The following is a 16513-nucleotide window of genomic DNA, read 5'->3' as shown; positions in this document are numbered from 1 at the left end:
CAAAACCACAATGAGATATCACCTCACACCTGTCAGAATGGCTATCATCAAAAGGTCTATAAATAACAAATGTTGGTGATGATGTAGAGAAAAGGGAACCCTCATACACTGTTGGTGGGAATGTAAATTGGTGCAGCCACTATGGAGAATTGCATGGAGGTTTCTCAAAAAAACTCCTAAAAATAGAACTACCATATGATCCAGCAATTCCACTCCTGGATAAAACAAAAATACTAATCTGAAACGATACATGCACCCCAATGTTCATAGCAGCATTATTTACAGTTTCCAATATATGGAAGCAACCTAAGCATCCCTCAACAGATGAATGGATAAAGAAGCTGTGGTATATATATATATATATATATATATATATACAATGGAATATTACTTAGCCATAAAAAGAATGAAATTTTGCTATTTGCAGCAACATGGATGGACCTGGAGGGTATTATGCTTAGAGAAATAAGTCAGACAGAGAAAGACAAACACTGTATGTTATCGCTTGTATGTGGAACCAAAATATAAAACAAATGAATGAATATAACAAACCAGAAACTACTATGTATAAAATAAGCAAGCTACAAGGATATATTGTACAGCATGGGGAACATAGCCAATACTTTCTAATAACTTTAAAAGGAACATAATCTATTAAAATATTGAATCACTATGTTGTACATCTGAAACTTATCTAATATTGTAAATCAACTATACTACAATTTTTTTTAAAAAGGTAGGGTCTCAAAGAGACCCATGTTCATAGCAGCAAAAGCCACCCGTGAATGAATGGATAAGTAAAATGTGGTATAGACATACAACTGAATATTATTCAATCTTTAAAATGAAGGAAATTCTGATGCATGCTGCAACATGAACCTTGAGGACATCATGCTAAGTGAAATAAGCCAGTCCCAAAAAGATAAATACATCCAAGGCAATATATGATAATTTGTTGAGTATTTACATATGTGCTAAGCATTTTATACTCAATATCTTATTCAATATAAACAACATTATCAAGAGTTTAAATAGTAGGCATTGTAAACTCTACCCATAATTCTCCCTTATGAACACCAAATAAATAGATTACTCTCAAAAGAAAAAAAGACAAATACTGTATGATTCCATTTACATGCGATACTTAGGGTAGTCAAGTAGTCAAATTCATAGAGATAGAGGTAGAATGGTGGCTGCCAAGAGCTGGAAGGAGGAGGGAATGGGAGTTATTGTTTAATGGGTCCAGAGTTTCAGTCCTCCTAGATGAAGAGGGTTCTGGAGATAGATGAGGTGGTAGTTGCACAACATTGTGAATATACTTAAAGCCACTGAACTGTAATCTTAAAATGGTTAAGATGGTCAATTTTATGTTATGTGTATTTTGCCATAACTAAACAACAACAGAGCATGACAGTAAAAAACAAACTCAGGAAGCTACACCAATTATTGTTAATTAAGAATATGTAGCATCAAATATGAAGGAAGAGTATAAGAATAAATAAATAAAGATTTTGGTTAAATGCAATTACTTTATAAAACATTTATTAATAAAACATTTTTTTTCCTTAATTTTCTCATTTTGTAACAGACTGAATAAGCATAGTCATGCACAGGCATTAACATGGAACCGACATTTGAGAACTAATGCTGTTAGTTATATTAAAAATGGAAGTGAAGGGAAAGAGGGCAATAATTAAAGAAGGCAGCAGGGTCAAGGGAAGATCATTGCCGGCCATTATTGGTTAAGCTGTACTGTTAGGTACTATGATGAGTCACATATTTCGTCATATTTCTGGCAGGCACTACTTTGAATAATCATAAGGTATTTGTTTTCAGACATTCAATATTTTATTGAGAACTTAGTATGCTGCCAGGTCCCTGATCTTGTAAGGATTATATTATCAAAATCTTTTACACATAAAAGCATATGCTAAAGGTGTGTGTGTGTGTGTGTGTGTGTGTATGTGTGTGTACTATAAAATAGTAGTGTTAAGTAATGCTGCATAACTTAATAAAGATGAACATGAAACACCAGCACACAGAGATGTATGTAATCAAGCTATTATCTAGCTACTATATCATGTTTCCTTCATATTTTCAGTCTCTAAAAATCCTGAATAATAATTTTTACTGTATCCTATATATATATGGCATGGTCCTGAGTGCCATGTTTCCTGTCTGAGCCATTAGCTTGTTTTCTGATTGGTGTTCAATTTCTCTATTCTAAGAGTAGAATTGAAAGGAGGGGACAATTTTGGGGGTGTGGGAGGGATGGATTGGGAGTTTGGGATCAGCAGATGCAAACTATCATATATAGGATGGATAAACAACAAGGTCCTACTGCATAGCACAGGGAACTATACTAAATATCCTGTAATAAACCATAATGGAAAAGAATACAAAAAATAATCTATATATATATGCATAACTGAATCACTTTGCTGTACAGTAGAAATTAACATGACATTGTAAATCAGCTTAACTTTAATAAATTATAAAAAGAAGAAAGAAGGGGACCATTTTGACTCAGAGGAGAATGCAGATGCACAGTTCTCTCACAGCCACTTCCTTTGCTTATGAAATTTCCTCCCAGCATCTTTCTCAGATTACAACTTTGCTTCTTCCTAGTTTGTAATTTATATTTTACCCTGGACTATTAGAGGGATTTTCTTGGAGGACTAAAAAAGTATATCACGAAAGGCAATTATTCAATCTCTTTTGCTTTTTTTACAGATCTCTAGATTCAAACTTTAGTGTTCACCATAATAGATATATGTGACTTGCTGAGTGAAAACCACAGAAGATCAAGGTTTGTCTAGCGACAGAAGGGGATTCGTTTTACTAAAATTATATGCTGAATAATTTAAGCTCCTTTTAAAGGGAAATTTAGGTACACTATTGGCCTGGTGCTGATGATGAGCTCTGTTGAAATGCTTTTTTTTTTTTGCCTTACGCGGGCCTCTCACTGTTGTGGCCTCTCCTGTTGCGGAGCACAGGCTCCGGACGCGAAGGCTCAGCGGCCATGGCTCCCGGGCCCAGCCGCTCCGCGGCATGTGGGATCTTCCCAGACTGGGGCAAGAACCCGTGTCCCCTGCATCGGCAGGGGGTCTCTCAACCACTGCGCCACCAGGGAAGCCCTGAAATGCTTTTTAAAACATTAAAATTGAAGGTGAATTAGTTCATCTAATTTATTACAGTCTGAACAATGGAGTATATATAAACAGTAGGGTTGAAAGGATTTTTTATGACCACAATCTGTACTGCCTTAGAATTACTAAAATACTCAATATTCTTTGCTAATGTTTTCAGATACATAAATAAAGCAAACAGCATATATTCATCCTATCCTAAATTTAGGCAAAAATAAAGATATATATAGGAACGTATGTGGTTTAAGGCAGAATTTGGGTTATGGTATTATGTTGCCACTTTCTATTATTATTATTAATAACTACTTGTGGCATTGTCAGCTTGGTTTTTTTAATGACTGCCACTGTTTTCTGTGAATCTGTGTCATTTTTATTTGCTTTCTTAACGTTCTATTTTTGAATCCTGTGGAAAGAGATTTTAGAGGCTTTCTTCCTCTTTCATTTGAGACTGCTGGGCTTAACTGAATCTTAAAAACAAGCATTTGGGGGGAGGTATGACTTGAAAATTACTCTTCAAACGATTGTTCTTTCATGAAAAGTCAGAAAGGGCCTAATTTACAATCACAATTTATACTGCTTCAAGATTACACAATTGAGAGAAAGAGTGCTTTTACAGTTAAATCTGATTGTGGTCTGTGTAGCCTGATCAGTAGAAAAACCTCAGAATTTCCTATCATTAAAACATAGGTAAATAGGATGTAATACCTCAGAAAACCCGTAAATGACCCCAAAGCAAACAGCAACTAAGTGCCTTGGTCTTGACTTTAGATTATATTAACTTACGTTTTAGTATTTAATTTTAATACCTACGGTATTAGATATCTGTTTAAAGGAGAGAAAGCAACACAAAATGAGTACTCTGCTTAAAACTTGGAAATAAAATAATTTCAAAAGGTTTCTGGTTTTACACTCAGTAAACGCTTACCTCAACATATTCCAAATTAGATTTTACCACCTGCTTAAATTTTCTCCTTTGAACCTGGAAAAGCCTGTAGGTTAAAGTGTGCTGCCTGCATTGAGTTGACTTTGCATGCCCCTGGGCAGGTTCTGTAACCTCCCTGTGCTTTAATTTTCTTAACAGTAACACTGAGGATAATAATATCTCTCATCGTATGAATTTATAAGAATTAGAGGATCTTGAAAAACATATTATTGACACACCTAACCTCTTTAATCATATTCTCAACTTACACCATAAAAATTTAGCTAGTAACTTTGAATGGAAACAAGTTCTCAAGCTAACAGCTTTTTGTCTTCCACGTATTATCATTAATAGATTCCAGAAATTGGTGCCTTTTCACCTATTTGATCCTATAAGGTACAAAAAAAACCCCACAGAATTTTTTGAATAAAAAGTGAAAATGTATACACTAAGTATATATAGTCTCCATAACAAAGAGTTGCTTGAACGTTCACATTACAGTCAATTTTGGTAGTGTGTGGATCAGAGCTGTCTATTCTGTGAGCTGTAAAGAGATGATGTTTCTCTTTGGTTCTTCATCTTTTGATTCTCTTTGCCCTCATCTTCTTGAATGGATTAAAATTCCTTACTAGAGATTCATTTCTATGGATCTTGAAGACTTTTGGTTTTCAGAGCCCACAGAGAAAAACTGGTTAAAAAAAAAAAAAAAAGCAGCACAAAATTAGTAAAGGAGTGAAAAGAATTTTGTTTGGGGCCAGGATTAGTGTTGGTGAAAGGAATCAGGGTTTATGGGGAATGTTCTCCTTCCCTTCTTTGAGGGGCTCATAAACATATTCTAAAGGGCTGGGATGGGAGAAAAGCAGAGGAAAGATTTATTTCTTAACTTTTGTTGCCACCTTGACTTGACCTCTGATCTGGTGAAAGGAGTTGGGAAGATTTGCAGGAAATCTGGATTCCTGAGATTTCTAGGGAACAGCAAAAGTCTGACTCTGTACTGCGGAAGCAAACATTTTAATTTTTTACTCCATTTTTGAAAGCAGTGGTGGACAGATGTGGGCAGGGATATAATGTGGGCCTCTTTATATTCTCCGTGGTTTTTGCTAATGTATTTCTCAGAGTGTGTGATTAATGCAGTGGTTCTCAGCCCTGCTACAATCACCTGGGGAGTTTTAAAGAAATGTGATGTCTGCACCACAGATCAGGCTAATCATATCAGAATCTCTAGGGGTGACACCCAGGCATCTTTTTTTTTTTTTTTGTAGACAGTCTTGATGTGTTATCTTTATTTTGTATTTCATGGTGTAAAACCATTGAATATAACTAAAGTGTTAGTGGACTGGATGAAAAGAAACTGGTTATTAGACAAGAACAGGGGTTGTGGTTACCCATGACTACTTTTAGCTATGCAGATTAATATATTCTGCAGGTTTACAGCTCAGCACCTTCACCTTTTTTCACTGGTATTTCATGTAAGGCTTCAACCACTGTAATTTTTGCTGATGACGAAGCTTGTCCTTGGGAATTGGATGCATTGCACTCATATTCTCCGGCATCTTCCTTCCTAAGAAGGAGATACCAGCACCCAGCCAGTTACTTCATGCTTTTCTGGGCCACCCCGGGTCTGAATGGCCAGGTTGCCTCGGTCACCAAGCAAGAGTTCTGCTCTTTGAACTCCATAGTGACCCCTTTTAACCTTGTTCCAGTTGAGGACAGGGGTTGGGATTCCGATGACCTCGCAGCTAAAAATACGGAAAGCTTCACGATTTGCGTGTCATCCTTGCGCAGGGGCCATGCTAATCTTCTCTGTATTGTTCCAATTTTAATATATGTGCTGCCGAAGCGAGCACCAGGTATCTTCATTCAAAAAAAAAAAAAAAAAAGCTTTTTAGATGATTCCAATACGTAGTCAAAGTTAAAACCATTGGCTTAATGTTTTAGTTCTCCTGGGTAAAATAGCCTTAACACAGGAGTTATCAAATGTTTTACTCCTTTACATCAGTAACAGTTATTGAGGGCCTCTAATAGCTTTTGTTTACATGGGTTATGTCTATTAATATTTATTGTATTGAAAATTAAAACAGACATTTTATAAATATTTAATTATGGATTTATTTTAAAACAACAAAAGCATTACAAGTTAATAACACATTTTTATGAAAAAAATTGTTACGCTTTCTAAAACAAAAAGGATTTCATGAGAAGATTGCCATTTTTTAACATTTAAAAAATGTTACCGACTTATTAGAAAACACCTGGATTTGTTTATGCATTCAATCTGCTATGACATGTTATTTTGGTTGAAGTATATGAAGAAAATGCAGCCTCACATGGACATGTAGTAGGAAAAGGAAGGAGTATTTTAATCGCCTCTTCAGATAATTATGGATAATCTTTTTTGTTACTAAAACAAAACATGACAAATAATAATGTCATAAAAGTTAGTTGTAATGCAGAATCTGAAACTGTATAAATAAACATTTTTACTCCATTACATTAAAATCCATTGGTCTCTCTTATACTTTGAATGGACCTTTCCTCTGTGATTGGGCATGGAGCATTTGGAAAACATTTGTTCACTGAGTTATACAGATATTCCAAATGTTGAACACTTTATTATAAATTATTTTAAAAATCACATTTGTTAAAATAACTGACTTTGTCAGAAAAGTTGTTACATGTCAAGAAACTGTCAAGCTTATGGAAGCAGATACAAGTTTTCCAAAATTCCAGTTTTCCCTTGAAAGATGCAGTTTTATCACTGACAAAAAATACTGTCAGTTATTGTCCTTGAAGGCCTAGGCACACTTTATTCATTTTCAAACAAATGTCTTCCAAATAGCCAAGTCTGAATAATCAGGATATCCGTCAATTATTCTTTCAAGTAAAAGTAGAATTTTATGAAAAAAGCAGGTAGCTCATCTCACATCTCAAACAATTGTACACGTGCTTTTCCTTGAGTATGTATTTGTCCTTCAGTATGTAGCATCTGGTAGAAGCACTTTATTTGTATCTCCCATTTTGTCATGCGGAATATTAAAAGATTCATAATCTCAACTTCTGCTTCTGGTCAAGATGGAGTAACAGACTGGATTTATTATCTTATCTTCAAATATATATATCAAACAGTGATGCTCAAATATTGGAAAACAGACATCACAGGAGAGTCATAAAAAAGGAAAACAAATGAGATGAGCTGGATGCTTTCCCCATCTTGCTGTCTTGAGAGATTTCCCAGGTTGGAGGAATCCAAACAGAGCTGGGTGGTCTCTATTAGATGAAAAGACAGAGTTGAGAACTTGGGAAGGTCAAGTGGCTAGAATTTGCAGAGTATGGGAGGAGAGAGAGGGAGCTTCCAGGAGAGAGTGCTTCAGGGATCAGTAAAGGTTTCTCCATAAGTCTTCAGCTGAGTTCAGATCAGCACATGCATGTGAGGAAACTACTCAAGGTGGGGGAAAGATCTACTGAAAAGGAGCAAGCATAACAAGCCTGAGAGCACAGATAAGGTTAGGAGTGTTTTGTGTTTCCACCAGTTAGAGTGGAAAAGCCTCAAAATACCAGGGTAAAAGTAGACTATCCAGAGAGTATCGCTTCTGTAAAGTGTCAAATTATACCAGGATTACAGGCTGCTCTGCTCCAGTCTAAGAAAATTGGAAAGCAAGCCTCCAGAGGACCAAACTATTTCCAACTCAACTGTGTCTCAGAACAAAGATCAAGAATATTTAAAGGATGCAAATATGCCTAGCACCTCCCAAAAAAGTAAAATTCACATCTAGTATCTAATAAAAAAATTACCAGGCATGCAAAGAAATAGGAACCCACAATGAGGAGAAAAACCAATCAATAGAAATAGACACAGAGATGACACAGATGATAAATTGGCAGACAAGGATATTAAAACAGTTGTCATACCTATATCCCATATGTTCGAGAAGGAAGAGGAAAGGTTGAGCATGTTAGGGAAAGATATGGACAGTATAAAGAAAATCTAAATCAAACATCCAGAGAAAGAAAAAAGCATGTCTGGGATGAAGAGTACATTGAATGGAATTAACAATGGTGACAACAAAGATTAGGCACTGCAAAAGAAAATCTTAGTAAACTGGAAGACACAGGAATAGAAAAAATACAAATGAAATAGACAAAGAAAAAACAGGAAAAATAAACAGAGCACTGGTGAACTGTTGAAAAGCTTCACACAACTTAATATGTGTGTAATTGGAGTCCCCAAAGCAGGAGGGGGCATAAAAATACTTGAAGAAATAATGGCTAAAAATGTTCCAAACTTGATGAAAACTTAAAACCCACTGATCCAAGAAATTCTATGAACCCCAAGCACAAGAACATAAAGAAAATTCCACCAAGGCATGTCATAGTCAAATCGTTTAAAAACTGGGATAAAGAGAAATCTTAAGACAGAGGCATGTTACATGCAAAGGAACAAAGATTAGGATGACAGCAGATTTCTCATCAGAAACAAGCAAGCAAGAAGACACTGGAGCAACATCTTTAAAGTACTGAAAGAAAAAGATCTGTCAACATAGAATTCCATGCTGAGAAAAAATATCTTTCAAAAACAAAGGCAAAATAAAAAATTTGTATTCAGCATACAGAAATCACCACCATACCTTCACTACAAGAAATATTAAAGGACATACTTTATGCAGAAGGAAAATGAGACCAGATGAACATATGCATCTACACAAAGGAAGGAAAAAAGAAGACTTAAAAACCCCCTTATTTTAACAATTTCTTTGAAAGATAATTTTTTATGCAAAGATAATAATAATGTATCGTGGGGTTAATAACATATTTATAAGTAAATATCTAAATACCATATTTAGAAGTAAAATATCTGACAGCAATAGCACAAAGACTAAGAGGGGAAATAGAAGTAAACTATTTTAACATTCTTGTACTATACACTAACTGATATAATAATTCTTGATGGTGTATAGTGACACATTAAAGATGTATACTATAAATCCTAAAACAACTACTAACAACAAAACAGAGGTATAGCTTACAAGCTAACAAAGGAGATAAAGTAGAATAATAAACAACAATCAATCCAAGATAAATGAGAAAAAGTGGTAAAAACAAAGAACAGATGGGACAAATAGAAAACAAACAGCAGAGTGGTACATTTAAACTTGGCCATATCAATAACCACAGTAAGTATAAATAGTCTAAATACCCCATATAAAAGCCAGAGATTTTCCAATTGGCTAAAAAATACAAGACCTAACTGTATGCTACTTATAAAAAGCCTACTTTATTTGTAAGAAAGAAAATAGTTTAAAAGTAAAAAGGATTGAAAAAGATACACCATGCTAATGCTGATCAAAAGAAAGTTGGAGTGGCTATATAAATATTAGGAAAAAAGTAGATTTCAGAGCAAAGAATTGTTACCAAATAAAAATGGGTCATTTCACAATGACGAAGGGGTCAATTTCTCAAAAGGACATTGCAATCCTAAATATTTATGCACTTAATAAGAAAGTTTAGAAATACATGATATAAAAATTAATGGAACTGAAAGAAGTAGGCAAATCCACAATTATAGTTAGAGATTTCGACACCACTTTCTTAGTAATATATAGAACAAGTAGACAGAAAATCAGATATCGTATGGAAGATTTGGGGAACATGATCAGCTACCTTGACCTAACTGATATTTATACAACACTCTACCCAATAGCAGCAGAATACACATTCTTTTCATGTCAGAAGGAATATTAACCAAGACGGATCATATTCTGGGCTATAAAGCAACTCTCAAAAATTTTTAAAGGATTCATCCATACCAGGTCCACTCTCTGACCATGATGGAATTAAATTTGAAATCAATAGCAAGAAGATATAAGGGAAATCCTCAACAATTTGGAAACTAAATAACATAATCTAAATAACCCATGGGTAAAGATGGATATGAGTAAAGATAGATATGCTCATTCTCTTGATTGTGATGATGGTTTCATGGGTGTAAACATATGTTAAAACTCATCAGATTGTATACCTTAAATATGCACAGTTTAACATATTATAATTCTATCTCAAAAAAGCTGTTAAAAAAAAGACATGTGCTCAAAGGTTGAGATTTAATAATAACCACAATTTTTATTTCTTCATCAATGATATTGTTAAGTGAGACTGGCTCTTTTTCTTTTCTTTTGTCTTTCTATCTCTTTTTTCTTTTTCTTTTTTTTACTGTGCAGGGCAGTGAAGTAGGTTTTTTTTTTTTTTAAATAGTACAATTTTGTGTTCTGTCTTGATAAGTGCTAAGGTGCCAGAAGTTTTACCCACTATTGCTTTAGGAATATCAGTGCAAAGTTAATACAGTAAAAAAGTAAAACTTGCTTTTGTATTATTGTAAAAATTGATTTGACCTTGCAGACATCCAAAAGGGTCTTTGGGAATCCCCAGGGGTCAATGGATCACATTTTGAGAACTACTGTTTTAATTCAACTTTCTGGTTATTACTGCTTTAGTCCAATAGTGTGTCTTTAAAGGTAAGACTAGGTATATGAAAATCCTGCCACCAAAACTGCACGGGTAAGACCTTTATTAGCAGTTGAGTCCTTAATGTGATTTAAATCACAGTATAGAATCTATACCATAATAAAGATGATAACCATTCCACTTGTGACTAATGCTATCACTGCATACACAAATAAGTTTTTTCCATGATGAAAAATGGGGCCTGCGGTTGTTTAGTTAAATGTAATAGTCATGGGTTATCTTCCATGTAAAGAGTTTGAAGACAGAAAAAGTTGTAGTAGGGAAAAAAATAGCAGATAGAAGGCATTTCTGAAAGTCTCCAGAATGAAGGAGGAGAGGAAAGAATGAATGAAGAAAAGGGGAAGGGTATATTTAGGGTATAAGGCATAAGAAAAGATAAAAATAAAGAGGGAAGGGACACATAAATAGAGAGTTGTATTGGATTCGTAGATTTATGGAAAGTTGTCAGAAAAGCCCGCATGTGTAAAAAACGATTTACTAAAATCAGTTTCACATACTATGCAAAATGTTTTAGATGTATGGGATACATCACACGGATACGAGTGGTGGATACAGAGATGTGCTGTTCATATTCCCTTCAGTGAAGGACTCTGTTCCAGCTGTTGGAGTGTCGCTGGCAGACAGCCTCTAGCTGTCAGCTCCTTTGGCTGCAGAGAACTGCTTATAGGAAGTCACCCCACCGAGGTGAGGGTACAAAGCTTCAGCCATTTGGGGTCACTGTGGGACAACTCTGACAGGCGCTTTCAGCTCCAGGGCTCTCCATGGGGCTGGGTGAAGCTGTGGAGGAGGAGGCCGCTTCTCTGCTGACTCTTCCCTCTGCCCAGTCTGGTTGCTCTCTCTCCCTCCCACAGGGGTTTGTCCCAAGGGCACTCCCTAATACACATCCTGAATGCTAAGCTCTGTTTCAGAGTCTACTTCCTATAGATCTCAAACTGCAACAGCATCTTACTGACTTAAGTATAATCAAAATTGGAGAAGATTGGGGAACTGTAGGCAATGGAAACTATCAAAATTATGTGTTAACCTTTTAACTCAAGCATTTCTGTATTTCTCATTTTGAGTTGCTTATACTTAGCATACTATCTTTAACATTTTGTTTCATGTAGGTTTGCTATTTCCACCTTCCCTTTCTTATAGAAATCACAGTGTGGAAAGATAAAAAGCTAATAGGATAAGAAAAACAATTACTCTGTTTCTTACCCAGCCACTCAGGAAACCCACAATTTCAAGGTTGGCCTAAGCAGCAAAAGAGGAAAAATATACTGGAAGATGTGATAGTGGTTTTGTTCTGAATACATACCAATGGACAATTCTGGGGTGGTCCGATTATCAGAACTGACCATGGATGTACTAAAGAAGCTGTTTAATTTTGTTTGAGCCGGAAGATTTGAATTGTTACTCAAAATTCTTAGACATGAATAGGATTAGCAATTTTGAACATCAGGGAAGTGTGTATTTCCATCCTGTCTTCCACCATAGCTCCAGAGGAGGGCAGACATTATTCTCACGTCAGCCCTCTCCCTTTTTAAATTTACTCTTATAGCCAAGCCTAAGAATATAGAGTGGGTGAGGCTTCAGGCTGACTGCATTACCTTCAGACTTTTGCTGTCTGGCAAACAGGTCTGTTTCAGTGTCCTTGTTTTTTTTCAGGGATCTATATGTTACTAGATGACTCATGGCAAGCCACACCCTGATCCTTAGTTTGGAAGAAAGAGAAGATGGTGAAGTAATTGTCCAGACACCTTAGACTAGAAAGGTACAGACCAAACTGAGATACCGTTTTGTTTCTAGGATTATCTTGATAACAGTGATTTTTTAAAACATCTTTATTGGAGTATAATTGCTTTACAATGGTGTGTTAGTTTCTGCTTTACAACAAAGTGAATCAGTTATACATATACATATGTTCCCATATCTCTTCCCTCTTGCATCTCCCTCCCTCCCACCCTCCCTATCCCACCCCTCTAGGTGGTCACAAAGCACCTAGCTGATCTCCCTGTGGCATGCGGTAACAGTGATCTTTGATGTTACAGAGTAAGTACAGTTTTATTTAGCTTTTCCTTTGGGGGGCATGGATTCCACTGTGAACATTTTAGGTCTCATGTATATCAGATAGTTACTTCAACCATACTTCTCAGCTTGGGAGTATGATAGTCTGTCCCCTATAAGGCAAGGTAAACTACCTGTGAGAAAAAAAGAGAAAAGATATGATGGACTGTTATAAAGGAAATATTTTGAGGGCCCCAGTTCAGGCTTTGTTTGCTCATCTGTTAAATGGGATTAATACCTACCTCACATGGTTAGGAAGGGTAAATATGGGAACATAGGAAAGGCACCTAGGGCAGTGGCTGGTACAGAAGTATCGGGTAAATATCGATCCCTGGCCACCCCTTCTTAATGAGCCGTAGGAAAATAATTCTTAACCTCACAGGGTTTGATGAACCCTCCCTCCCCTTTCTATTCCCAGTCATGGCAGTGGAGATCATAAAAATGCTTCTTCCATGTGTCTTCCCTCCTTCCTTTCTTCCTCTCCTAGACAAGGAAGTGGCCGTCTCTGTTCCCATGGATTCGGAAGCTTGTGCCTCTCAGGACAGCCCAGACCCCGGGTTGCTAAGGTGGTGGGTGGTGGTGGAGAGCTGCAGCTTCGGCCTGCGCAGCGCAGTGGGGCGGCGACAGGGAGGCGATGGGGAGGCGGGCGCAGTCGACCCAAGGGTGGAGAAGGGGGAAGGCGAAGGACGCGCGTTCCCGGGCTCGTGACCGCCGGCGGCTCGGGGAACCGGCGCCCAGAGAGCCCGGGAGAGATGGCAGGCGGCGGGGACCTGCGCGTCATGGACACCCTCCGCCTGCTGCTGCTGGTGGCCGCCTTGCCCCTGGTGTCCCGGGGGGTCAGTCGGGGAGCGGCAGACTGGACCCAGGAGAAGGTGAGGGGCTGCTGCTGGGCGATTGTACCTGGGAGGCTCTTGCGGGTGCGGGGACTCAAGAGTCCCGTGACCCCCACCTAGGTAGGATGGGAGGCGGGGCAGAGCCGAAGTCCCCGGCCCCTGCGCCCCGAGGAGTCGGGGCTCTGCGTCCTCGCTGGCCGCGGGGATGCTTTGGAGATGCCACGGGAGCTGGGTGATGTCACCGGCCTCCGCTCGGCTGCGGTCGGATGCGGGTACTGATAGGCACAGGAAGTGTGACTTGCCTGTGGTGGCGGAGCCGGGAGGTGAGGGTGCATCGCCGCGCCGCCGCCCGCTCTGGACACGCGAGGCCAGCGGTCTCTGCGCTCCCGGCCGCCGGGGTGCTGGCCGCGTCTGGCGGTGTGCCCACCGCTCCCTCGCCGCGGCATCCAAGGAAGCCCTCCCGACGTTGAGGTCTCCATGCAGTCTCAGCACGGTCCTGTCACTGTCAGTCTGTTTTAGATTTTTAGGCGGATCAGCTCCGAACGAAGGAGCTTAACTGGAGACGTGCTTTACTTTAAATATATATATATATATATATATATTTCTCAAAAGACAGTAAAATGCAATTGTCAGAGAAATGTATAGAGTTGGAGATTTCACATGAGGAACTTAGGATAAAAGTGATTGGCAAGTTCCCTTTGTGTGAAGTATATAGGTTCACAATTATTTCCCTTTCTTGTGTAACAGTTTTGAAATCCTGAAATTGCTAGGAACTTAAACAAAGGTTAATGGTGTTGGAGTAAATGGTATACTTTTAAAGATACTAAGAAAAGCAGCAATGTAAAGGGATATAAACTTTGACAGTGTTGTTGAACAGATCTTTTAAATGCTTACAGTCTGCCAGTATTGATTCGCAGTATTGATTTGCAGCTTGGAAATCCAGGACGTAAGGTGAATGCATAGGCCCTCTCATGGTCCACATGCCTCTCCTGCCCAGCCACAGGCGATGTGTATGAATAGCCCACTTCAGCTCTCTGGGTGACACTTACAGCTTCACCATTCAAGGGCCACAACATGGACACCACTAGCCATAGGGAACCTGGGGAGGATGAGGGTAGTCAACCCAAGAATAACTTCATTATAAGAAAAGCTTCCTTTGCTGTGCAAAAGCTTTTAAGTTTAATTGGGTCCCATTTGTTTATTTTTGTTTTTATTTCCATCACTATGGAGAACAGTATGGAGGTTCCTTAAAAAGCTACAAATAGAACTACCATAAGACCCAGCAATCCCACTACTGGGCATATACCCTGAGAAAAACCGTAATTCAAAAAGAGACATGTACCACAATGTTCACTGCAGCTCTATTTACAATAGCCAGGACATGAAAGCAACCTAAGTGTTCATCAACAGATGAATAGATAAAGAAGATGTGGCACATATATACAATAGAATATTACTCAGCCATAAAAAGAAACGAAATTGAGTTATTTGTAGTGAGTTGGGGGGACCTAGAGTCTCATACAGAGTGAAGTAAGTCAGAAAGAGGAAAACAAATACTGTATGCTAATGCATATATATGGATCTAAAAAAAAAAAAAAAAAGGTACTGTTGAACCTAGTGGCAGGGCAGGAATAAAGACAGACGTAGAGAATGGACTTGAGGACATGGTGTGGGGGGGCGGAGGGGGGAAGCTGTGGCGAAGTGAGAGTAGCATCGACATATATACACTACCTAATGTAAAACAGTTAGCTAGTGGGAAGCAGCCGCATAGCACAGGGAGATCAGCTCTGTGCTTTGCGATGACCTAGAGGGGTGGGATAGGGAGGGTGGGAGGGAGGCTCAAGAGGGAGGGGATATGGGGACATATGTATGCATATGGCTGATTCACTTTGTTGTACAACAGAAACTAACACAGTATTGTGAAGCAATTGTACTACAATAAAGATCTATTAAAAAAAATAAATCAGCAAAATCTTAGCAAAAAGAAAAAGAAAGAAAAGCTTACCATGGGGATTCAGCACAGACTTAAATCTTCTCCTTCCTGACCAGAAATTGGGAAGGGGCATTAACTACCGAAATGTGGAGCCACCAAATGTGTCTATGATACATGGACATGAATGGAACTAAATGAGGTGGGGACTGTTTGAAGGAGCTGCTCTGAAGGGATCATCTACAGGCAGGATGTATTTGTGGGTGGGAGAAGGTGCTGGATTCTTACAATGTTTTAAATGAATGAGACTAACTTTTGAGAAATGTCTTTTAAAGCACGCATCCCTTTTATATTTAAGAAACTTCTGATCGCTTTTCTATTGGGAAATTGTTTCCTTTAAAGTGGTGCAAGCTAAAGAAGCAAATGACAAAATCAACCATGACAATTCCTGATTTCTGGTTCCCCCTGCCCTCCCTTACTCTCCAGGCTTTCATAAAGTCTTCCAGATGTCACGTACAGTTTGAAGCCTGGGAAATGAATTAATCCACACTAAAATACATGCCTTCCTGCTCTGAATGGCATTTAGCTATTTTAGTCACGTGGGGTGTGCCCTTGGCACACTGGTCTGCCGAAAGGTGAGGTGTGGTAAAGGAAGCGTTGATTTTGAAATCCATTTTCTTTGCTTTGAAATAAAGGTGTGTCTCTAACAATGGGATCTAATATGTAAAAACAGTTCAACCCTAATTTTTGGTTGTGTTTAGAAGACCGTGATTTGCTTATTTGAAACTTGTAAACATTGTTTTCCATAGAAGTAATATTATAAGTTGTTAGATTCACAGGCGGGCCCACAGGTATATATTTAGGGGCATTGGCATCTGGGTACCAGGATTCTATGTATAAGCACCTGACTTGAATCTCACTGTGTCTCTGTGAGGAGGGTACGTTCATCCCCAATTTATAGATGAGGAAACTTGATCACCATTACAGCAGCGAACTGAAGAGCCCTCATGTTTCCTTAGTTTAACTATCCCTTTATTATTGGATAGTTAGGTTGTTTCCAAACTTTATTGTAAAGCTGGGACCCAACATATTTTAATTGGTAGAATTTTCC

At 38.2% G+C, this 16513-nt stretch overlaps 1 protein-coding gene and 1 non-coding gene across 2 annotated transcripts in view; one reads left to right on the top strand and one right to left on the bottom strand.

Annotated features, from left to right (window-relative positions):
• Positions 1–5812: 5812 nt before the first annotated feature.
• Positions 5813–5918, bottom strand: LOC114901161. The gene has a single exon (XR_003795043.1). It is a non-coding gene; the product is annotated as a U6 spliceosomal RNA (small nuclear RNA).
• A 7375-nt stretch (positions 5919–13293) lies between these two features.
• Positions 13294–16513, top strand: part of QPCT (glutaminyl-peptide cyclotransferase) — a 28049-nt gene continuing 24829 nt past the window's right edge. The window contains exon 1 of the mRNA XM_029231427.1: positions 13294–13511. Within this exon, the coding sequence (XP_029087260.1) occupies positions 13392–13511 (120 nt within the window). The 5' untranslated portion in view covers positions 13294–13391. The remainder of the gene's footprint in view (positions 13512–16513) is intronic.

The sequence above is a fragment of the Monodon monoceros genome, unplaced genomic scaffold, assembly GCF_005190385.1.
Source record: "Monodon monoceros isolate NGI ecotype Baffin Bay Population unplaced genomic scaffold, NGI_Narwhal_1 Super_Scaffold_19, whole genome shotgun sequence".
In the NCBI taxonomy this organism is placed as follows: domain Eukaryota; kingdom Metazoa; phylum Chordata; class Mammalia; order Artiodactyla; family Monodontidae; genus Monodon; species Monodon monoceros.
The sequence above is the reverse complement of the archived record's forward strand: the minus strand, read 5'-3'. Positions and strand labels throughout refer to the sequence as shown.